Genomic DNA, 23,709 nt, shown 5'->3' on the forward strand with positions numbered 1-23,709 from the left:
GAGAGGCACATGGAGATGGAGAAAGCAGGAAATTTATTCAGGAATTAAAGAGGAATGGCGACGGTTTCAGATTAACTCCAGATTATTTTTTTACAGGACTGTGAACCTTGTTCACATTTTCAATGTTTTCTGTCTTTATTTTGTTGGGATTTTGTGTTACAGTTGTGCATAATTGGTAAGAGGAAGGGAAAGGGATTAAGATGTCTTCACGAGATGTTAAAGGAGAAAATCTGAAAGGTGCGGCGTGCACTTATATTTAACCCCACTTAGTAAATACTTTCTAAAACCACTTTCCAGCTGCTTTAGACAGTTGTAATAAAACTCCATCATCTTTCCGCATCTACTTGCCCAGATTCTCAATTTAGTATTTAGTTGTGGACTTTAACTAGGCCATTTCATTATATGAACACATGTTGTATATATGGCTGTCTGTGCACTTCAAAAACTCAAAATCTTACAAAGTATTTTTGGTCTAGTTTCTGGTGCAAATACCTCAGTACGCTTTAATTTAACTAACTTAAAATAACATTTTAGCAAGATATAGGAGCTTGTTTTATGTAAATAATTCCTTAATTTTTTTTTTTAAGTTCTAGTTTCACTGGCAGATTATGTCACTTCAAATAAAACAATTTTTCCATGTAAGTAAAATAATCTGCTAGTGGAACTAGTTCTTTTTTAAAATTAATATTAAGGAATAACTGAGTCAAAACAAGCTAATTATCTTGTTGAAAAGTTAGTTTTGTCTTATTTCATGTGTACTAAGATATTTTCAACAGAAACTTGACAAAAATACTTTTTTTGTATTGTCGTTGGTGGTTGTGCAGGAGGCTCCACTTTTGCTTTTCAAAGATGTACGGTTGTATAATTGCGCATGTGTTTGCAGCCATTTTTGTGTGTAAACACTTATTTGAATTTAAAGTGATAAAAAGTCAAAAAGTTTTTATTCTGAAAGGAAATTAAAAACTCAATATGTAAGAATAATTTTTTTCAAAAAATTTAACAAAAATGTTTTGTAAAGACCACAAACACATCTTAAGCTGTTCAAGGAAGCATAAGAGGTCACCTTTAATGGATGTAAGAGGAAAAGAGACAAATGCACACCACACTTTTCAGATTAACTGCTTCCTTTCTTAACAGTTTTTGGCTACTTTGTCTCTTTGTACTCTAAAGTTTTTTCTTCTAAAGTGAGAAAATGTGAAAACGTTCAGAGGATTTAGATGTTTTGATTTCAGGGCTCTGTAAATGTTGTCGTATAATCTCTTGCAGGCGTATTCCCAGGATGCATACCTCAAAGGAAATGAGGCGTACAGCGGAAATGCCCAGAACATCCCGGAGCCGCCTCCCATATGCTACCCTCGGATCGAGCTGAAGGCGGCGGCCATGGCTCAGCCGTCCGACCCGGGGCCCGCCAGGCGACCGGCCCCCACGGACAACAGCAGCCGGCCCGAGGTCCCGTCCGTCAGCAACGACGGCACCAGGACTCCAGCCGGTCCGGTGGACCGCGGATCCCGGTTGGCTCGGGCCGGACCCAGCCACCGGACTGAGGAGAACCGGTACCGCTCCCCAGCGGACCGACCCAGACCCCTTGCCACAGGATGTCTGCCGTACCCAGAGACGTTCTCGCCGTTGGTGAGAGCGCCGCTCGCCGCCACATCGACGGACACGTTCTCCACCACCACCTCCCCCACCGCCAACCACTGCTCCCCGTCGCCGCCGGCGCCGACCACCTCGCCCCATCAGAACATCGACTGGCGGACCTACACCACCTACAAGGACTACATTGATGCCAAGCGGCTGCACACGTACGGCTGCCGCACCATCCAGGAGCGCCTGGACAGCCTGCGAGCCGCTGCCAACTCCGCCTACGCCCCAAAGGCCGCCGCCCCCTCCCAGGTCCGACGGAGGAGCGCCTCCAACGAGCGGGGGGTGGACCCGACCGCACCGCCTCCGCTCCGCAGCGCATCCCATGAGCGGCTGGGCGGCCAGCCAGACAGGACTTCCCGCCACTGGCCTCGGAGCGCCTCTCAGGATGCTTTGCCGTTCCCCGGTGCCGCCCGGGTCGCCAAACCCCGAGCCAGGTCCTGCGATCACATCAGTCACAAGATGGAGGACAAACAGGAAACAAGCAGGAGGAGTTTACCTCCTCCAAAACCGGAGCAGCGGCTGTCCAACTCGCCTGATGTTACGAAAGGTACAACAGATTCTGCACTAGCGGTCAGAGTGGACGGCCTCATAATGAGGCCTTCGCGCCTGCCCGTCAAAAACTCCCTCTGCGACCTTTCCCCCACCTCGTCCGCCATTAAAACCACAGAGCCTCTTCGAGACCAAAGAGCCAACGCCGTGGGGAACCACCTGGGCTTCTCCCCGCTGAACCTGGAGCTCCGCGGCCGAGCCGACAGCCTGAAGACGGAGAACCGGTCCGAGTCGGGATTAGCTGCCAGGTCGTCGTCCTGCTCCAGTGCCGCCTCCAGATTGCCCACACTCAGGCCAATGAAGAGCGAAGTCCTCACAATATCCTCAACCGCCACTGTCGCCCAAAAACCAGTCGTCAAGGAGACGCCAGCGCGGACTAACGGCGGTCTCTCAGAGGGCGTCGAAGGACCCGATGCCACGGTCGTCGTCCTACGAAGAGATAAGACCGCCATAGGCGCCCGCGCCCGGCCTCCGTCCTACGTCAACGACAGGCAGCGAGAAGTAAAGTCGCCGCCGCTATTGAAGGCGGGGTCGGCGGACGCAGCGATGTGCTGGGCGTCCAACGAGACACTGCTCAGGAGGCTGGGAGACACGAGGCACAAATCCGGCTCCAGCAACCTGAATGACTCCCTGGACTCCATCCCCTTCATAGGTGAGGCAGCAGCCAAAACTGTCCGACTCCAACAGGAACTTCCTGTTAGAGACGCTGATCTGTCAGCGCCGAGCCAATCAGATTGATACGACTCATCAGAAACCAGTTCTTCTGATTGGATGTTCAGGTGCAGGCATCCATCCATCCATCTGTCCATCCATCCATCCATCTATCTGTCTATCCATCCATCCGTCCATCCATCCATCATCCATCCTTTTTCCATCCATCCATCCATCCATCCATCTGTCCATCCATCCATCCATCCATCATCCATCCTTTTTCCATCCATCCATCCATCCATCCATCTGTCCATCCATCCATCCATTCATCCATCCATCCATCCATCCATCTGTCCATCCATCCATCCATCCATTCATCCATCCATCCATCATCCATCCTTTTTCCATCCATCCATCCATCCATCCATCTGTCCATCCATCCATCCATCCATCCATCATCCATCCTTTTTCCATCCGTCCATCCATCCATCATCCATCCTTTTTCCATCCATCCATCCATCTGTCCATCCATCCATCCATCCATCATCCATCCTTTTTCCATCCATCCATCCATCCATCCATCCATCCATCTGTCCATCCATCCATCCATCATCCATCCATCCATCCATCCATCCATCCATCATCCATCCTTTTTCCATCCATCCATCCATCCATCCATCCATCCATCCATGTTAGTCAGCTGTTTTCATGTCATAACTCTGTCTTCAGTCAGAGGCCTCTTCAGATTTGTTGCTACACTGACTGCTCCTGGAGATCCATCACCATCCATACGGACTTTTTGAATACTCAGATATAAGTTCATTTTCTTTTGGGATAAAGTATTTTTAACTGAATTGAATTAAACTAATAGAAAACTTTACTAAATTTTGGAGAAAATGTTAAATTTACCTTTAAGTAAGGGATTCTCGTGTGATGGCTGTTTTACATATTTTCTGAGAAATTTGTTTAAATGTAGATAAGAAAACTGGAGTCATTCTTTTGTCTCCCGTCTAGATTTGCTTATCAAAGTGGAGAAATTAAAAAAACTTTCCTCCCAGAATAACAAAAAGTCTTCTTATAAAGTCAGAGTTTGCTGCCAAACACAACAAAGAGCTCCAGTTGGAGTCCTTTTATCATCCAGGCTCGTTATTGGCTCCAGTTTGTGGTGTTTTCCTGCTTTTGGTTTCATATTTACTCTACAGCCATGGGAACCGAGAAATCAGCAAAAAAAAAAAAAAGTCCTCAGAATATTTACTGATGTGTTTTTGCTCCTTAATTTGGCGTAAAGTTATTGATATTTGATCTCTGTGATCGTCCAGCCTCTCTGATCCAGATATGATTCATTCCTGACATATTTGTCATCTGTGGTTATTTCCTCCTTTGCTTTTCGGGCGTGCCAGCCTGCTGACGGCTCATATCGGCCTTTATGACACAGGATGATTTAACGCTGACTGGCTGCTCATGTAAAAGTGAAGCCGTCTGGCAGCTTATCGGGCAGAAACGTCACGCTGACTGCTTCGTTTTGTTTTTGCCTTGCTGGCTCTTATCGCTGCGTTTTATTGCCGTCTGTAAATGTTTTTATTCAAGTTGAGACATCAGGTGAGAGTTAAGCCTTGTGCTGGTATTTAAACTCCTGCATTGCAGAAAGTTTGAAGAGGAACAAATGAGACTTTAATAAAAATATAAATCTTTGTTCTTCCGCAGTGAGAACATAAACTTTCTTTTTTCAGTCAGGTCAGTTACAAGTTTATCATCGAATCCCACACAGGAGAAATGTTCAAATACTTTGAGAAAAAATAATCTAGACAAAAACACGGAGGGGGGAAAAGCAGAAAACGGCCATTTTAAATAAACTCCAGATGAACAGGAGTTCAGATATCAGAAAGATGTAAGTGAGGAAGAGAAGAAATGTTTGATGTGGTTAATTATTCAGGTGAGAAAACAGATCATTTCCACCTTAAAAGTTTATATTAGCGTGTTTAATTTAAATCAAACATTCGCTTTTAGGTTGATCAGCTGTTTCTTGAATTTATATTTGTTTATTTATATGTTGAGTTAAGTTTGACAATTCATTTGGAGTTGCAGGGTTTTTTTTCTCAATTTTGTAAGTTTTCAAAGCCTTAATTTTTAATATGATTGTCAATGGTAAATGTTATTATATACTTTTTTTTTACTTAGTTTTAGCAAGTTATTTTTTATTTACATTTTAAAAAATGTATTTAATGTTTAATTTAAATGTTTATTTGTTTTTTTAATCTTTGGTACAGCGGGTTATTTTATATTTTGAGGGTCGTTGAGTTCAGGAGAAAATAGTTGAAATGGTTAATGAATCTTTGCGTGTTGTTTGTAGCAGTAAAATATTGGCTGAAGCTGTGAACTACATGCTTCAACAGCTGATTAATCATGTATAATTAAAGCAACACACATTTTATCTATAAATAACTCTGACTGGTGACACAAAGAAACGATGTTTTGGGCTGAGGTTTAACATTCGCAGATGTTTTTGGCTCCCAGTCCAATAAAAACCCAAAGCAAAACATTAAAACTTGTAAATTCAGTTTCCATCCCAGATTCTGATTATGGATCGCAACCACTGACTAAACCAGAACATTCTTTAATCCTTCAGTCACATTTCCAGCCTCTGTTTTCATACACAAAACATTCCTCTGTCTGTTTGACTGCCTCATTTTGTTTCTATTACAAACCCGTGATTCTGGTTCTGATTTCTGATTTACGAGGGAAATTTGCCTCCTTTCTCTCAACCTCTGGGCCCTGATTTGTGTCCTCAGACGAACCGTCCAGCCCGAGCATCGACCAGGACAGCACGCACATTCCCGCGTCCGGGGTGATCTCAACTCCCCTCATTACCACCATCCCACCCAGCCCCACGTCTTCCTCTCCTCTCATTCGACGCCATCTGTCACACGATCAAGGTAATGTCAACAGATTAATTTAAATTAGGAAAGCAAAAATTCATCTACTTATGATTAATTATCAATCAATTTGTTTATTAGATTAAAATTAGTTCCAATCGATTAACCAATAACGTCTGTTTAGACCTGTTGTTAGTGTTGTAGTTTGTCTGCCATCCAGCAGAGGGCGCCGCTGGTCCACCTTAACCTGAGCCGTTGTTCAGACACAGACAGAAACAAAGATGGCGGAGCTTAACGGAACGAGAAAGAGAAACGGTCCTAACAGAGTCCGTTGTGGACAGTGATGGCATAGTTACTTTGAAAAAGTAACTTTAATCAGATTACTGATTACTCCTTGAAAAAGTAACTTAGATAGATTACCGATTACTTGATTTGGAAAGTAACTAAGTTACATTAAAATTAACTTTTTTAGTTACTTTCAGCAGCTGCTAACAACAGCGCTCCACCTCCTGTGAAAATTACATTGATCTTTTGCATTGATCATTGATCTTTCATTGAACTGAAGAGGAGATTGTTTAATGGTTACAACAGTACAAACAAACAAAAGTAATTTGTTTTCCACTGTTGTCTGGAAAACTCTAAGAAGGATTTTAAAGCCCCCATATTTCCCCCCAGCCTCCAGGTTCTGCGTTACGGCCCTGCGTTTGGTGTGAAAGCGCAGCGCACAGAGCTCCTCCTGCAGCTCCACAACTCAGATGGCTGCACAGATTTGTGACACTTATCTTAATATTAATAATTATAATGGCGTTAAGTTGCCATTATAATTATTGGCAACTACGGACCCGTTTATTCGTGGCTGTTTTGACGTTTATTGCGCTGTTCATATTAGTCTCGATGTTTGCAGTTTTCTGGAGCGCAACGCGAAGCTCGATGTCATTCAGAGATCATATATTAACTTGACATTAACAAAGACACAGCGGGGCGGATCATCCGGGAAATGATGCACAGGGAGCGCCTGACTAAAACTACATTAATGACGGACAAATTCTGGGATTTATTATGAGTCTCTGCTTATTTCCAAGCCCAAATGAGCAACTTCACGTTCAAAAACCAGCCCAAAAAGGCTCAACCCGCCACTCATTAAATTTGCAAGCAACTTAAAAAAAAAAAAATCCCAAAGCCGCTTATAATAATCGGACTTTGGAGACAGAAACTCAAAATAGTTCCAGTTTTTCCACCAACAAAATGCGCGTCTCCCTTCATTGTTTACATTTTTGTCGCATAGAGACGTCGGTCACTCGACAAGATGCGTAGAGGAAATAAAATTAAATAACAAAAGAAAATAGTAACGCAAAGTGATTTCGATAAGTAACTGTAGTCTGACTACTGGATTTGAAATAGCAACGCGTTAGATTATTAGTTACTGAAAAAAGTGGTCCGACGTCAGTAACGCGTTACTGACATCACTGGTTGTGGGATTCAAAATTCACTTCATGCGGTTCTGCTTTAAAATATAAAAACTCGATAAGGTCCTTAAGTTTCACATTAATAGCGCTACATGATGCAGCAACGTCAATTTCCCAACCAAAAGGCGAGGATGATGTTACGACAGAAAAGTGGTCGTGAGTTAATGAGCGAAGTTTTAACATTCATACCACACCACACCACAGACAGTACTTTTATATAAAAATCTCTGTTAATTGTAAATTAAGTGTTTCACATATTTTATTCCTGTTTTGTAATATTTCATAAAATCTCTTAGGTTTAATAATGCAATCGAGACCACAAGTCTGTTTATTCAATCAGTATTTAGTACGGCTGACAAAGTAATATTTTTTTTAATATAAATTCAGCATATTCCGAAGAATTTAAACCTTTATGTTAGACGATTAGCCCTCTTGATACAAAAGAAATCTTGGGTTTTTAAGAAAATGGCCCCAGTCGATAAGATTAATCAATTTTAGATCAAGTCATTAATCGATAACTTGCATTTCTAATTTAAATATCTTGTTTAAAATGAATGAATGTTTAATATATTTGTGTCCATTTCTTTTATAGATTCTCTTCATCTCTCAGTTATCGGGTCAGACTCTGGTACAAAATCTGAGCGGTCCAAATCGTACGATGAAGGCATCGATAACTACCACGAGGACAGCAGAGGGTGAGTAACAGCCACTGCCTGAGTGAAATTTAACCCCATTCCTACACTTGTACTTTTATAATAGATTGATAAAAAGTTTTTTTTCTTTGATTTAAATGTCTTTAGTCACAGAATCAGCATGTGACTGAAGATAAACGTTGATCTAATTGAAATTCATCATCCAATTTAAGTTTCATCCAGTTGTTTGATTGTAAAATGAAAACAACTAATGTCTTGTTTTCATTTGTTCGGCTTTTAAACCTCCCAGCAGCAACAGTAACCAAGCCATTTTGGCCTCCTTAAATATAATCAAACTCTCTGGATTTTAGTGTTTGTTTGCTCAGGTTTCACTTGCACTCTAGAGAGACGTTGATGTTTGTCTGAACCACCAACACAGCTTCAACAAACAGAACTCCAAACCACTGAAAATGCAGCAGCTCTTTCAAGTCTCCTAACATTTCATGTTTTGTCTCTTGCACTCAGGAGGTCTCTGCTTCCTGGACTGAAAAGTTTGAGGAAGGTAAGTTGTCTGTTGCGAGACAGTCCCGGCTGTCCTTATATGACCCGCTTATCCGCATGTCTTCCTCTGTAGTTTATCAGCCTTTTAGTTCACACCCACAAGATTAATGTTCTCCTACTGGAATGTGAATATATTATGGAAAACACAGACAGCTATATAGTCAACACCAGGTAAATAATTGATAGGAAATTTAATACGTTATCGTTTTTCTTTCATAAAATGTTTCATAACTTGGTCAGATTTTGCATATGTTTGTTAGTATTTTATTTATTGAAAGTTTATTGTGTTTTTTATATTTCAGGCTGTAGACAGGTCATCAGAAGATTCTGGATCCAGACGAGATTCCTCATCAGACGTCTTCTGCGACGCCACCAAGGAGGGTTTGCTACATCTGAAGCAGCTTCATGCAGATAAGGGAAAGGTGTGTATTCTCCCTGCATAATAAAACACAGACCCTGCTGTCCTTGTAAAGTATTAGAATCGCGTACCTAGAAATTAAATCTTTATAATGACTGAAATAAAAAATTTTTTAATTATATGGCTTTAAATACACTTATCACTGATCTTAAATTAGTTTGGATTTGTTTCTCATGGGACTTTTCTGACAGGCAAAAGTTTGAGTCACCTGCAGACAAATTTATTCTGTTCTGTGATTCAAGGTGGGTGTGGATAGAGGTAGCTATCTGCTATATGCTCTTGCTAGCTGACTATGAGGTGTAAGTGCAAATTTTGACAAATATTTTCAAAAAATCAAACAAAAAGTATATATATATTAGGTCTGAAATGATTAATCGATTGTTGAAGTAATCATCACCTAATTTAGTAATTGATTAAACTTTAACTGGAGTATTTAGACTCAAAAAAGATCATTTACTGAAAGAAAATAACATATTCAGACTAGTAATTAAACAAAGTCGTACAAAAATGTATACATTGTGCATTTAATATTAAAACACTGTTGTAAATATGTTTTAGCCAAAACTCCTCAAGTGGCAGTTTTAGCTCCACCCTGTTCAGATTTACTAAAAGAATTATATGTTGTTGAATTTTAGGCAATAAAAAGTTTAGTTTTTAGTTAAAAACGGCATTGAATTATTTATTATTTGCATTTTAAATACCTAATACTGTGAATTCAATTAATTCATTAATCATGAGAATAGTTGACAGATTACTAAAATAATTGTTAGTTGTAGCCCTAATATATTTGTCATGATGCAGGTCATAATGGTTCTAAAAAATGACGAGTTAAGATTTTTTTAAGACCTTAAAAAAATTCTTAAGACTTTTTAAGGTCTTAAAAAGTCTTTAAGTCAAGACTTTTAAGGTATTTTGAGGTCTTAAAAAGTCTTTAATCTGAGTTGATGAAGCCTGCAGGAAACACACACCTGACCTACTGTAGTTACGTTGACAGTAACAGCCGGCTGTTTTGGGTACACCATGAAGTCAATGTTTTCCCTCTGCAGCGTGTCGGAGGAGGAAACCGGCAGTGGAAACAGATGTACGCCGTGTTGAGAGGCCACTACCTCTGCCTGTACAAAGACAAGAAGGAGGGCCAGGCTCACGCCAGCTGCCAGACCGTAGAGGAGCCGCTGCAGATTAGCATCAAGGCCTGTCTGATCGACATCTCCTACAGCGACACAAAGCGCAAAAACGTCCTGAGGCTGACCACGTCGGACTGCGAGTACCTGTTCCAGGCGGAGGACCGGGAGGACATGCTGGCCTGGATCCGAGTCATACAGGAGAGCAGCAACCTGGATGAGGAGGTTCATCTTCATCCTTTGCTAATATCATTATTGTTTGCATGTTTGGCCTTGAGTTGGTGCGGCTATCTGCGTCTAAAAATGTTAAATTGATACAATGGATGCACTTATGAAGGAACTTAATTCACTCAATTGATTTTTAATGTGAAGGTTTCGTTTTTGGAAAATCAGAATTTTTTTATTTTCCATCAACAAAAGTTTTGGGTTTCTGTAGTTTAGAGTGACACACAAAGCCGCCATCTTGTTAGACAAGCTTTTTTTTTTAGTTTATATTTGGACTTTCAATTCAAATCAAAAATACTTTATTGATCCCAAATGGAAATTAACTGAACTTGATGAATTCAGGTCAATTTTATGACAAAATATGAGTCAGGCTCATATTTTTATTTATTTTTATTTTTATTTATTTATTTACAAAAATAAAGTCATGATGTCACATATAGCTATACAGGCATAAAATGTTTAAATTACCGGAAAAATGTCATAACATTTGGAGAATGAAGTAGTAATTTTATAAGAACTCTTAATACAGAAACTAAAAAAAATTAGTTATTCAAGATATTTTCTCATTAAAACTACCTTTTTCTCTTAATTTTAAGATATTCCGATAACATTGCGTCCTTATTCATTCTCGTAATTAATCAAAAATTCTCACAGCCTGGCCCTAATTTGTAAAACTCACAGAAGGGTTTATTAAAGTAAAAGCCATTTTTGAAAATATTTTATGTCATTTGTAATTTCTTTTTTAGAAAAGAAAGCAAGAAAAAGAAACTGATTCCGGCATAAAAAATTGAATAATAATAATCGATTACTAAAATATTCGTTATTTGCAGCCCTAAACAGTTGCATCTTATTTTCTTCTTCTCTTTCTTTTAGGACGCGGCTTTCACCAGCCATGACCTCATCAGTCGGAGGATCAAGGAGTACAACACTTTGATGAGGTGAGGAGACAACAAGAGACGTCTTCAGTGGTTAGAGCCTTTCGATCTGATCTGAAATCTCAGTTGATTATTTATTTGATCGTTTCCTCCAGCCCGACAGGCAGTAAGACCGAGCCGTCGCCCAGGGCGTCGCGCCAGTCGCTCAGCATCAGACAGACGCTGCTGGGAGGCAAAGGAGAGACCAAAGCAGCGAGTCCGCACTCACCCAAACCAGAGCAGGAGAGGAAGGGCAGCCACAAAGGTGGGAAACTTCCCCTTTAAGTCACAGCTTCCATTTAGCCAGACTAAAAAAGGGTCAGGGTTCAATATGTGCTGATGTTACCCACTGTGTGCAGATGACACCAGCCCTCCCAAAGACAAGGGGACATGGAGGAAAGGCATCCCTGGGCTGATGAGGAAACCTTTTGAGAAGAAGCCGTCTCCTGGAGTCACATTTGGAGTCAGACTGGATGACTGTCCTCCAGCTCAGACCAACAAGGTGAGGCCAATCTGTCCACAGTCGGGTCCAAACGCTCTTTAGAACACGCCCCAATAAATACTTCACTCTCCATCCTCAACAAGCTCCTCAAGCACTTAAAAAAACCACCTAGCTGCTTCTGGCAGTAAGTCCATTTTTTGGTGTTTGGAAAATGAGCCTTTGCAGCGTCATAAATCAGTAGGCATTTTCCCGGTACCTAGCAACCCCAGGAGAGTTCCACCCGTCACCTAGCAACCAAAGTCGGGCCTCCGGAACATTTGGTCAGCTGGTTTATGGCTGATGTGGTTGACTTACGATTCAGCTTCTGCTTTTCAAAGATGTACGGTTGGAAAACTGCGCTTCTGTTTGGAGCCATTTTCACTGAGAGTTTAAACGTTGAGTTGGGGGGCGTGGCCAACAGCAGCTTATTTGGATTTAAAGAGACAAGACGCCCTAAACCAGCTCATTCTGAAAGGAGTTCACAATAGGCAGAACTGAGCAGAACAACATCTGATTATTTAACATTGATTTTGTGTAAAAAATTTAATTACCATATTTTGTATTGGCCATAAACCGATCCCAGTCTGTTCAAGAAAGAATAATACAGGTCACCTTTAAGGATCAAGATCTGCTTATATCGATCAATCCATCCACCTTTACATTCAGCCAATTAACTTTCCATCCATCATCCATCTAACTAACTTTCCAACAATCCATCCATCCAACTAACTTTCCATCAAACCATCCATCCAACTAACTTTCCATCAATCCATCCATCCAACTAACTTTCCATCAAACCATCCATCCAACTAACTTTCCATCAATCCATCCATCCAACTAACTTTCCATCAAACCATCCATCCAACTAACTTTCCATCAATCCATCCATCCAACTAACTTTCCATCAAACCATCCATCCAACTAACTTTCCATCAAACCATCCATCCAACTAACTTTCCATCAAACCATCCATCCAACTAACTTTCCATCTATCCATCCATCCAACTAACTTTCCAACAATCCATCCATCCAACTAACTTTCCATCAAACCGTCCATCCAACTAACTTTCCATCAAACCGTCCATCCAACTAACTTTCCATCAAACCATCCATCCAACTAACTTTCCATCAATCCATCCATCCAACTAACTTTCCATCAAACCATCCATCCAACTAACTTTCCATCTATCCATCCATCCAACTAACTTTCCATCAATCCATCTTTGGACCTGACTTGTTATCAAACAGTGAGAACAAAACAGTCATTTGTCTTTTTATAAAATGAATGTAAGAATCTGGATTCTTACATTCCAGATTCTTACATTCTGGAATGTATGAAATAAAATGAGCTTTGTGCTGTATCTTTGTTTATTAAGCACCAAAAGTTGCAGTCATATCAGTTTTTTTAGGTGTTTTTCTCTCTGTCCTCCAGTTTGTGCCTCTGATCGTGGAGGTTTGCTGTAAGCTGGTGGAGGACAGAGGGCTGGAGTACACGGGCATCTACAGGGTCCCCGGGAATAATGCTGCCATCTCCAACATGCAGGAGGAGCTCAATAACAAGGGCATGGGCGACATCGATATCCAGGATGACGTAAGTGTTCTTCGTCGATCTGAATCCTAGAACGCCTGCAGGGCTCCGTCCTCGTTAGGTCAGGGTAACACCTGCCATTTATTGACCCTCAGGATACAGAAATCAATATTTTGGATCGTTTCTCTTGCAGAAATGGAGGGACCTCAATGTGATCAGCAGCTTACTGAAGTCCTTCTTTCGAAAGCTTCCTGAGCCCCTGTTCACCAACGGTGAGCTGGTTCTGCGCCCCACCTGGTGGCCGAAGCGGTGAACTGCAGTTTTAACAAACACTGTTCTCCCTGCAGATGGGTACGCAGATTTTATTGAAGCCAACAGGATAGAGGATCCAGTGGAGAGACTGAAGGTGCTCAAGAGGCTGGTGAGTAAAACTGATGAAATTCACCTCAAAATACAAGAACAAGGTTTTCAGGTTACTGTTGGGATGTAAAGGTTTCACTGTAGAACTCTGGACCGGTCAGAACCGGTCCAACTGGGTCAGGTTTCATTAACTAACAATCCATTAATCCAAAATCCATCTGTCCATTTATCCAACTAACCATCCATCCATCCATCCATCCATCCATCCATCCATCCATCCATCCATCCATCCATCCATCCATCCAATTAACTAACCTTCCCTCCCTCCCTCCATTCAACCAACTAATCATGCATCCATCCATCCAACCAACCAACTAATCATCCAACCAACCAACCAACCATCCATCCAGCCATCCATCCAACCAACTAACCATGCATCCATCCAACCAACTAACTAACCATCCATCCAACCGACCAACCAAAAAACTAACTAACCATTCATTCTTCCATCCATCCATCCATCCATTAATCCATCCATCCATCCATCCATCCAATTAACTAACCTTCCCTCCCTCCCTCCAACCAACCAACTAATCATCCAACCAACCAACCATCCATCCAGCCATCCATCCAACCAACTAACCATGCATCCATCCAACCAACTAACTAACCATCCATCCAACCAACCAACCAACCAACCAAAAAACTAACTAACCATTCATTCTTCCATCCATCCATCCACTTATCCAACTAACAGTCAATCCATCCAACTAGCCATCCATCCAATTAACTAACCTTCCATCCATCCATCCAATATTTCATATTTGTATATTTTCTGCAGCTTCATGAGCTTCCAGATCATCACTACGAGACGCTGAAGTTCCTCTCAGCTCATCTGAAAACTGTAGCTGAGAACTCAGAGAAAAACAAGGTTATCGCCTCATAACGTTTACACCTTTTTAATTTACCTTTAGACGTAGTGTAGACTCTAAAACACACACCTCTGGTTTCAGATGGAGCCGAGGAACCTGGCCATCGTGTTCGGCCCCACTCTGGTGCGTACCACCGACGACAACATGACCCACATGGTGACCCACATGCCCGACCAGTACAAAATAGTGGAGACGCTCATTCAGAACGTGAGCCTCTCATCCTTCGTCCTTTTAAACATTAAAAACAGGAAGTTCAGCTTTTATAATGTCTTGTTTCCTTTCAGTACGACTGGTTTTTCACTGACGATGGGAACGGAGAACCAGTGGTGAGTTAATGCAGTTCAGGATATGAAGGCCGTTCAGTGAGAAACATTTAGTTAAAACATGAAGTTTTTTTATTTGTAAAATTGATACAAGAGTAAAACTCAACATTCCTCATTTAATTTTTTGATTATTTTTCATTTATTATAAAATGACTACTTTGTTCTCGTATCATTGTGACTTTATTATCGTTTTATTGAGTCTTTATTATCTTATTACAACTTTATTCTGGACTAGTCTCGTTTTATTAAGACTTTTTATTCTCATTACAATTTTATCCTTTTATTATTGCGACTTGGTTTCGAACTATTGCGACTTTATTCTTGTAATATAACTTTATTCCCGTGTTATTACTTTTTTCTTTCTTGTATTACTACAACTTTATTTTCTTAATGTTCTGGTTTTATTCTCTTATTATGGCGACTTTATTCTTGTAATATTATAGCTTTGTTCTTTATTTAATTATTTTATTTTATTTATTTCGAACAGACAAAAGTAAAATCAAGGGAAAAAACTTTTTTTGCTTAGTTTTTTTGTTACTTTTTTCTCGTATTATTACAACTTTATTTTCTTAATGTTCTGAGTTTATTCTCATTATTTTGACCTCATTATAATAATACTTTATTCTCATCATTATTTATTTGTTTGTTTATATTCAGTCATATTGGACTACTAGCATCACTCTTGTGTATATATATATATTTTATAACCTTTATCTCTTATGGTTATATTTGTATTATTAATATTTAACACCTCAGATCTATTCTATTAATTTTTTTAATACTCCGTTGAAGTGTGGAAGGCGCTGTATAGTAATAATTGTTTTTTTGTGTTTATTAATTTCATAACAGTAGGAAATCAGATTCAGTACAATGTTATGTAATATCCTTACATTTCATAAGAACAAAAGTAATTTCTTATGAAATACATTTAAAAAAAGATTAATTTGATATTAACATATTGTCTTGATATGTGAAACGTAGCATTTTGCTCTTTATGTTGTCTAAAAATAGTTTTTTGGTGTATCAAAAATCAATAATATTTTATTTGTATAGCACATTTCTGCAGCAAGGCATTTCGAAGTGTTTTATATCATAACAAACACAAAAGCACAAAGTCATGCAACATAGAATCAACAATCAAAACATGACATTAAGTCAAGTGCCATCATTAAATTTGTAATTGATTATGTTTCAAATGCAACTCTAAACAGGTGGGTTTTTAGTCGAGATTTAAAGGAAGTCAGTGTTTCAGCTGTTTTATAGTTTGTCATTTCGTTTCCAACTGTGGTCAAACTTCGCTCTGCTCTTTCAGACTGTTTCCCACAAAGAGAGCGCCATCGAGTCTCAGCCCGTCCCCAACATCGACCACCTCCTCACCAACATCGGCCGCACCGGCACGTCGCAGGGCGACGTTTCAGGTAACGCGTTTCCTCCGCCGCGGGCGAGCCGTCCTCCGTCCCGGCCCAAAGCGCTTCTGTTTAAATCGATATTGATGACAGCGCAGCTTCTCCCTTTGCTTCTTTGGCTTCTGCAATTTATCTGCATCTCTAAAACGGATGCAAACAAATTGCTGTGTTTTGTGTTTTACTGGATTTTCTTGATACACGTTGCAAAATTATTTATACTCCTTGAGCTTTTTTTTAAATCTATTATTGGGATTTTATGTGATAGAGCAACACAAAGTAGTTCTTAGGGCTAAAGCGGAGAAAAAAGTTACTAAATGTTTTTTGTTACATCAACATGATTCTTCATAGTTACTGTAGAATAAATTCAGTTGTAACTTTGGTTTTAGTTTAAGGTTTTGCCACTCTACCTCATAACTGCTTAAAAATAAAAAAAACATGGAGTGAAAACGGCGAATTGTTTTCACTCCATGTTTTTCCCGTTTTCAGTATTTCAGATATTTAAAACAAAAGAATAATCAATAACTATTGGTAGCGACTGATATGAAACGCTTCTATCTTGATATTTTCAGTCATATCGTCCAAGTAGTTCAAGTTCCTAGCTGTGTTGAAAATTAAAATGGTTGAACAATGTGCTACTTTGTGTTTATCTACCACATAAAATCTCTATAAAACGCAACATATGACAAAGTTCAAGTTGTGTAGATACTTCCTGCAGGGCGCTGATGTTGTTGGTGAAGTAAAAGGATAAATGATGTGATGTTGACCTGGGCTGTGCTCCCCTCCCCTGTTCCCCCTGCCTACTGTTGCACTAACTCGGCATGTTTTTTCCACGTCAGTGCAGATGTTTTTACAGTAAAAGGCGACCTCTGATCCCTCTGTCTCTAGTGAGGCTCTGTCGGGTGTCCTAACGGCTTTCCCAGCATTCACACATACTGATCTTGACACAGGCCAAGTGGGCGGAGTCTATCACGCCGTGATGTCTCTGATGGACTCTGTAATGAACAGCTGGAACTGTAGGAAGAAGGAGGATTGTTGCCGGCACTGTAGCTGCCTAGTCTGCAGGAACCCGCAGGTGTTTTAAACCCCAGAAAGATGAGGCGAAGCTTTAAAAAAAGAGATAAAGCAACAGAAACCCTGGGGGGGAAGCAGAGCGGCGACACGGTACAGTCCCCGGTGTTGCGGGTTTTCTGTCAGAGTTTACCTAACGCAGGCCGGTGCTGCTGTCTGAAAGGCTCTCCGCTGTCTCTCCTCACTGTTTTACAAGCTGGCCTGCAGGAGAGATAGCATGGTATGGTTCCTACCTGCACATATTTACCCTCATCTGTACTGTATGTAAGGGGAGCGGAGGGGGGCTCAGCTACGAAACACAAATTTTAAAGCTGGAAATGATTATTATGAGGTAATCACTGACCATAGGTTCCCTAACCCACACTCATCTCTCTCATGTAGCGTCCTCTCTTCTCATATAGCTAGCCCCTCTGTGACCCCCTGTCACTTTTTCTTTTATTTCAGTCGCCATCTTTGTCGTATTTGTGTCTCGTTTCATCTCACCTCAAAACTGTGTCGCACTGAATCACCTGCTCTGTTAGCAGGTCAGTTACTGTTCAAACATTACATCCTGTAAAGTTTTACTGGCAATGTGTGTAAACAAACATAAAAACTGGATTCTCTTTTATTGCTTTATTTCACAGTAGCACAATTTCTATTCACTAGTTGGCCTGTTGCACATCATATCTGATAGATGTGTAAGTTTACTACCATAGGATGAAATAGTTGAACTCTGAGACCCCCTTTAAGAACACTTTTAATTGCCTATTTTAATACTTAAAACACTAAATATACTTAAATATGCATAAAGGGGACCTATTTTGCAAAATTATGTACTTTTTGTACTTGCATTTAGGTTTGTACTGTTTCTGTAAACAGCCCAAGCATTTAAAAAAACACACCCATCTGTACAGCAAATTAATGTCTTTTGGTGTCTGGAAAATTAGTCATTTCAAAAGCCTCCTGATTGCTAAGCCGCATTACGCCGTTACCTAGCAACCCAAGTGGAACTCAGCCCCATTACCTAGCAACTCGTGCAGAGCTCCAGCACATTTGGTCAGCTAGTTGTACCAATGGAAGCCCTGTATAACGGCTGCTGGAAAAGACCAGTTGACTTACTATTCAGAAACCACTTTCTGCATTCTTGTTGGTTGTGCAGGAGGCTCCACTTCTGCTTTTCAAAGATGTAAGGTTGTATAACTGCACATCTGTTTGCAGCCATTTTCCTGTGCGAGTGTAAATGTGGAGTTTGGGGGGCGTGGCCAGAAGCTTATTTGAATTTAAAGTGACAAGACGCCCTAAAACAGCTCAAAATAAGCAGAACTGACCAGATTAAAATCTCATAATCTAACGCAGATTTTGAGCAAAAAATTTAATGAAAAGGTTTTATATAGCCTATAGACTGATCCTGACCTGTTCAAAGACTTTCCTCTAACTGTCATCATCCTCTTTGCATGGCACATTATCTGCTGCTGTTCACTACTAATGTTTCTCTCATCATCGTTTTCATGTTCAGGTGTGTCATTAAGAGCGTCCCGTCCAGGTGTAACATGGAGCTCACCTGTTTGTCTGCTTGCATGGCCTCTTGTCTGCTCATCGGTCTCGTCTAATCTTCTCTCACCTCATCGTTTCCATGCTCTCACTCATCAACATAACATTTTATTTATTTTTAATTCATTCCCCAGTGTTGCACCTCCTCTTTTGTGTTATTTATTCTCATGTAAAAATCATCTAATGTGTCATTTTGCTCTTTTTCCTCCCCGCAGATTCACCAACTAGTGACTCAGCTAAATCAAAGGTGAGTGTGTCCAGGTCGCTGGTAGTTTAGGATTACAGGAAGAAAATCGCTTTGAAGGTTTCACAGTCTGGAGTCGCTGGCTCTACTTTTAAAAAATCCTTATTTGATCTGAATAAAAGGCACCAAGTTTCATGTTTTCACTGAATAACAAGAGCAAGTTTCTGTTGTTATGCCACAAAAATTGAGTTAAAAGTTAAGTTAAAGAAATAAATCTGCCTATGATAGCAAAGATGTTTAAGTGAGAGAGTCCTAATTAGTAATATTGAGGACTGAAACATCATAAATAAGAATATAAAGTATACTGTTAATACGATTTATTTGATCTAAAACAGATAGTATACATTATTACATAAGAGGAGAGATCTGCTGTTCCTGACCCAGTTAATGCAATAAAATTTACAGAAACATAACACTGCTTTTTATTAAACAATCCTAATTTGTTTATTGCATATTTCTCCTTTTTAAATCTGCAAATGTGTTTATTTCCATTTTCAACTTCTTAATTCCAAGAAACATCGCTTCAGATTTCTGAGTGTGGTGCAGTGAGACAGTGGTGAGGTGTGCGGGAGGTGGGACTATCTTCACGCTTTTTCTTATTCATGATTTATTTCTATTTACTAAAATCCAGAAAATGTAGCAAGAATATTTTTTAGATTATTTTGTATTGGATTGTTACAATGTAATGAATAATTTATTGTTCTGTATATTTTTAATAAAGTTTGGCTCTTATTTTATACGTTAAACAACTTTATTTAAATTGGAGGATTTTTTTGTTAAATTAGTTGTTTTTTTTCTCTGACTAAGTTGTACAATGTGTGTAATAGAATTTTTTGTCTATTACACACTAAAATAATTTGGGGTTTTTTGTAAATATTTTGCAATCAAAATAAAATAAAAAAAATTGGGGTTGTTTTAAAAATATTTCCAAGAAATTTAGCAATATTTATGTTTATTTTTGACTGTAAATATAACTCTGATACTCACTATATTGATTAACTTGACATTGATTGAGGATGAGGCAGCAGTACAGGAGAAGGAAGAAATACTGCCACCTGCAGGTGGGAGTTGGCGTCTCTTTAATTCAATGTTTTTGAACATTTTGCAGAAAATTTTCAGTAAACTCGCTCACTGTTGATTTTGTGTGAAATAGTAAAAACTGGAGGACCTCGTTGATGTAATTTAGCAGAATACAGATAAAAACTGATTTGATAAAATAATATTAAAGCACACGGCTGTATTCTTGCCACATTAAAATTGATTTGAGTCATCAGTGGAGTTTAAAAGGAGGCGCTGCTGTTTCATTTCACTGCTCCTGCTCAGCTTCATGGCGGTGCTTGTGCAGCTTCTGCTTTATCTGCTGTAAAGCTGCATGGCGACAGTAATGATGTGCATCCTGCTACGATGCCGCTAATGTTCCTCTTTCTCTCTCTGATTGGTGCGTCTCTGGAGCAGGTGGAGTACTGATTAAAGGAATGAGGGATTTTTTTCTCTTTGTCTTTTCAAAGTTTAACTTTTTTCATTTTTGTATTTTTCTCCTCTTCTCTGCCCGATCTCTTTTTTGCTGCAGGGTTCCTGGGGTTCTGGGAAGGACCAGTGCAGCCGAGACCTCCTGGTCTCCTCCATCTTTGCTGCCGCCAGCCGCAAAAGAGGGAGGTCAAGGGAGAAGCCGCAGCCTAGCAGCTCTGACGACGATCTGGATGCGGTCTTCCCCAGAAAGGAGGCTCCTTCGGGGCAAAAGCCGAACCACTACCTGCTGCAGGGCGACAAACCGAGAGCCGAGGAGAGGAAGGAGAACGGCAGAACCATCCACAGAAGCTCGTTATTCCAGAAAGAGAAGACTCCACCCCGACGGGCCTCGCCGTCGCCAATCATCAGTGACCAAACGGCGGCGCAAAGGAAGATTTCCCTGTCGGATCCACTGTCCCAGCTGGAGGAAAACACCTCTGACCTCGGCACCATGAGCTCCGGGGCATCTGTCCCCAGATCAAGGCCCAAAAAGTGGACCGGTGGAGGCTTCTTGGACCTGCCGGCGTCGGCCGGGGCCGACGTGAGCTCCATCACCTCCGACTACTCCACCACTTCCTCCATCACCTTCCTGACCGGAGCCGAGTCTGGCGTGCTGAGTCCGGAGCTGCAGGGCGGGGAGGAGGCCGACGACGAGCGCAGCGAGCTCATCAGCGAGGGCCGACCCATGGAGACGGACAGCGAAGGCGAGTTCCCGGTGTTCGCGCCGGGAGGCGGCAGCGGCCAGTCCACGCCTCGCCCCACGCAGAGTCAGGAGAAACCCATCGCCGGCTCGCAGAAACAGGAAGCGCGACGCCTTTTCCCCACGCAGCGCATGATTGAGTGCGACACTCTGTCCAGACGGTGGTCGCTGCGGCATAAAACCGACAGCGACTCGTCGGTGGAGGGCGCGGCGGGGACGGAGGGGAGAGCAGAGTCTTCCAGCCGGTTGTCTCGAGTCTTGGAGGTGATGAAAAAAGGCCGGTCGTCGAGCAGCATCAGCTCTTCATCACGCAGCGAGTCGGAGCGGCCCGAACCAGCCTGGCACCTGAAAATCACAGAGCGGCTGAGGTTCAGGATCCGATCGTCCGCCGACGACATGTTCGCCACTAAGAGTCAGACACCCGACGCTCGGAGCAAGAAGAAGAACATCCGGCGGAGGCACACCATGGGCGGGCAGAGAGACTTCGCGAACCTGGCGGTCATTAACGACTGGCGGGAGCAGGGTGGAGTCGACCAGACGGCTGACCTCTCGGCGCTGGACCGTCTCAAACCCAGGTGCTCCTCTCAGGACCTTTCCTTCCGGGCCTGGATTACCCACGAGCGGCTCCGCGGATCCGAACCGAGTGCGGAGGTAGCGCCCAAAGCGGAGCCAGAGGACGATCATCCCGAAGCTCCGGAAAAATCCGAAAAACCTCCGCTGGCGACCGCGGAACAGGTTAACGGTGGCGGGATGCGGGACACAAATAAAACCGCGCCGACATCAGACGCTCACCCGTACAAACTGTCCGGAGCGCAAGTGACCCGCTCACGGTTTTACCAGTACCTGTAGACGGACAAACCTGACCAGAGTGTGTGTTCAGGCGTAAATGTGTGTATTTTAGCACAATATTTTTATACTAAAATATACTTTCTGTATCTAATGTACATACTGTGTATAAGCTCTGATGAATGTTACTAAACTAATAAAGATGATGAAGTTCTCTGCCATACTGGAACCGAGTCGGAAAGGAATCGTGAACTTTCTCCAGCAGAACTGACCCGAGAGTCTTTACTTCGTCACATGGTTCAGTTCTTCCTCTTGTATGAAGAATGTATCACCAAGGGCTGGGCGACCATTTTATGGTTTTTGAAGATTTAATTGTTGGAAAATGGGAATTTTTTTTTTTTTTCCACCAATACACTCCTGGGGTTTCCATAGTTCATAGTGACGTCAGCACGCCCAAGCCGCCATCTTGTTTTTACAGCTTCTATTTATTTGGACTTTTGAATTTAGGTCAACTTCATAATTAAATGTCAGGGTAAAGTTATGATTTTTTAAAGTTATATTATCAAAATAAAGTTGTGCCACAACAAAGTTGAAATATTGTCTAAATAAAGTCGTAATATTAGGAGAATAAAGTAACATTTTTATTAAAATTGAAAAAAATGAGTAATGATGTAAATTTTTACAAATAATAAAATCCCTTTTTAACACATTAGCACAAAATTATTGAGTAGCAGGACTTTGACACGATCGTGCAATTGATTTTTTTAAAGTACTACACAAACAGTGTTACGTCAGATGATGATAATTTAAAAGATTTTTTTAAAGGACGATTAATTAAATTAAAGTTGCACCTTTATTCTGCTAATATCATGACTTTTTTCTTATAATTAAATAAAATAATAAATCATAGCCTACCCCTAAAACTGTCATGCAACTCACAGAAGGGTAATAAAAATAAATTGTGAAATTTTAGATAAGCGGAAATAAAATCGGACCTGGTACATATAAAAAAACCTCATTTTATTTTTGCGCCATTTCGCCCAGCCTTAGCATCTCTCTTTCTGGGCTGATGCTAGATGCTTGTGACAAAACTGTCTGTTTTTGTTCTGTTTGTACTTGAAGTTCGTAGGAGTACCGACTGCTGCTTTCTGAGCTGCGTACTGCGGGAAGTTTCATTTCCGCAGCCCATAAACATCAGCCAGATATTAGCTGGGACAACTGGAGGATGGTTATAGTTTTATCCCTAAAAAAAGCGGGCTATGAAACGGTAATGATGAAATGCTGACGCTATCGTATGTAATTCGTAGGTACATTAGTTTTTATTTCCAAAAAAAGTTTGTTTTTACTTGTGAAAGTTGTTTTTATCTCAAAAAGAAAAGTGCCTTCTTTGTTTTCTTTTTAAAAGTCGTTTTTATAAAGTTATTCACAGGACTGTTTTAAACCAGAAATCCAGTTTTCAGTCAAATTTACAACGACGTTTTGTTTCTTGTGTTTTTAAAGTGCAGTAAAAGGCACCAGCGCCTTTAACTGGGGAAAAATATATAAACTGGGTTTTAAACCTGTATGATACGAATGTTTGCTGCAGCAGAGCATGGGTTCAGTGCCCCCTCGTCCCAACAAACACTGGAAATAAATAAAAATCTTAAGTATATATTCTGTCTTCTTGCATATTTTTGTTGCTTAATTTGTCTTCTTGCACATTAACAGAGTTTCTAGAGTTAGGAAGTGTTGGTTTTTGATTTGTTTGTGTAACTGTCTTCATATTGATAGATAGATATATCTATCTAG

General features: G+C 40.8%; 1 protein-coding gene across 7 annotated transcripts in view; it reads left to right on the forward strand.

Moving 5' to 3' along the window:
- arhgap21a (Rho GTPase activating protein 21a) overlaps positions 1 to 23,572 on the forward strand; it is an 87,875-nt gene extending 64,303 nt beyond the window's left edge. For all 7 annotated transcript variants that reach the window (XM_032550807.1, XM_032550806.1, XM_032550802.1 and 4 more), the window contains 18 exons: positions 1,267 to 2,845; positions 5,634 to 5,777; positions 7,776 to 7,878; positions 8,341 to 8,377; positions 8,679 to 8,798; positions 9,841 to 10,140; positions 11,014 to 11,078; positions 11,171 to 11,319; positions 11,414 to 11,556; positions 12,968 to 13,126; positions 13,257 to 13,335; positions 13,411 to 13,484; positions 14,265 to 14,354; positions 14,437 to 14,562; positions 14,640 to 14,681; positions 15,991 to 16,096; positions 18,898 to 18,929; positions 20,497 to 23,572. In XM_032550807.1, coding sequence (XP_032406698.1) covers positions 1,267 to 2,845; positions 5,634 to 5,777; positions 7,776 to 7,878; positions 8,341 to 8,377; positions 8,679 to 8,798; positions 9,841 to 10,140; positions 11,014 to 11,078; positions 11,171 to 11,319; positions 11,414 to 11,556; positions 12,968 to 13,126; positions 13,257 to 13,335; positions 13,411 to 13,484; positions 14,265 to 14,354; positions 14,437 to 14,562; positions 14,640 to 14,681; positions 15,991 to 16,096; positions 18,898 to 18,929; positions 20,497 to 21,984 — 4,836 coding nt within the window. In that variant the 3' untranslated portion in view covers positions 21,985 to 23,572. The remainder of the gene's footprint in view (positions 1 to 1,266; positions 2,846 to 5,633; positions 5,778 to 7,775; positions 7,879 to 8,340; positions 8,378 to 8,678; positions 8,799 to 9,840; positions 10,141 to 11,013; positions 11,079 to 11,170; positions 11,320 to 11,413; positions 11,557 to 12,967; positions 13,127 to 13,256; positions 13,336 to 13,410; positions 13,485 to 14,264; positions 14,355 to 14,436; positions 14,563 to 14,639; positions 14,682 to 15,990; positions 16,097 to 18,897; positions 18,930 to 20,496) is intronic.
- The last annotated feature ends 137 nt before the right edge of the window (positions 23,573 to 23,709 follow it).

This window comes from Xiphophorus hellerii, chromosome 21, assembly GCF_003331165.1.
Source record: "Xiphophorus hellerii strain 12219 chromosome 21, Xiphophorus_hellerii-4.1, whole genome shotgun sequence".
Classification (NCBI taxonomy): domain Eukaryota; kingdom Metazoa; phylum Chordata; class Actinopteri; order Cyprinodontiformes; family Poeciliidae; genus Xiphophorus; species Xiphophorus hellerii.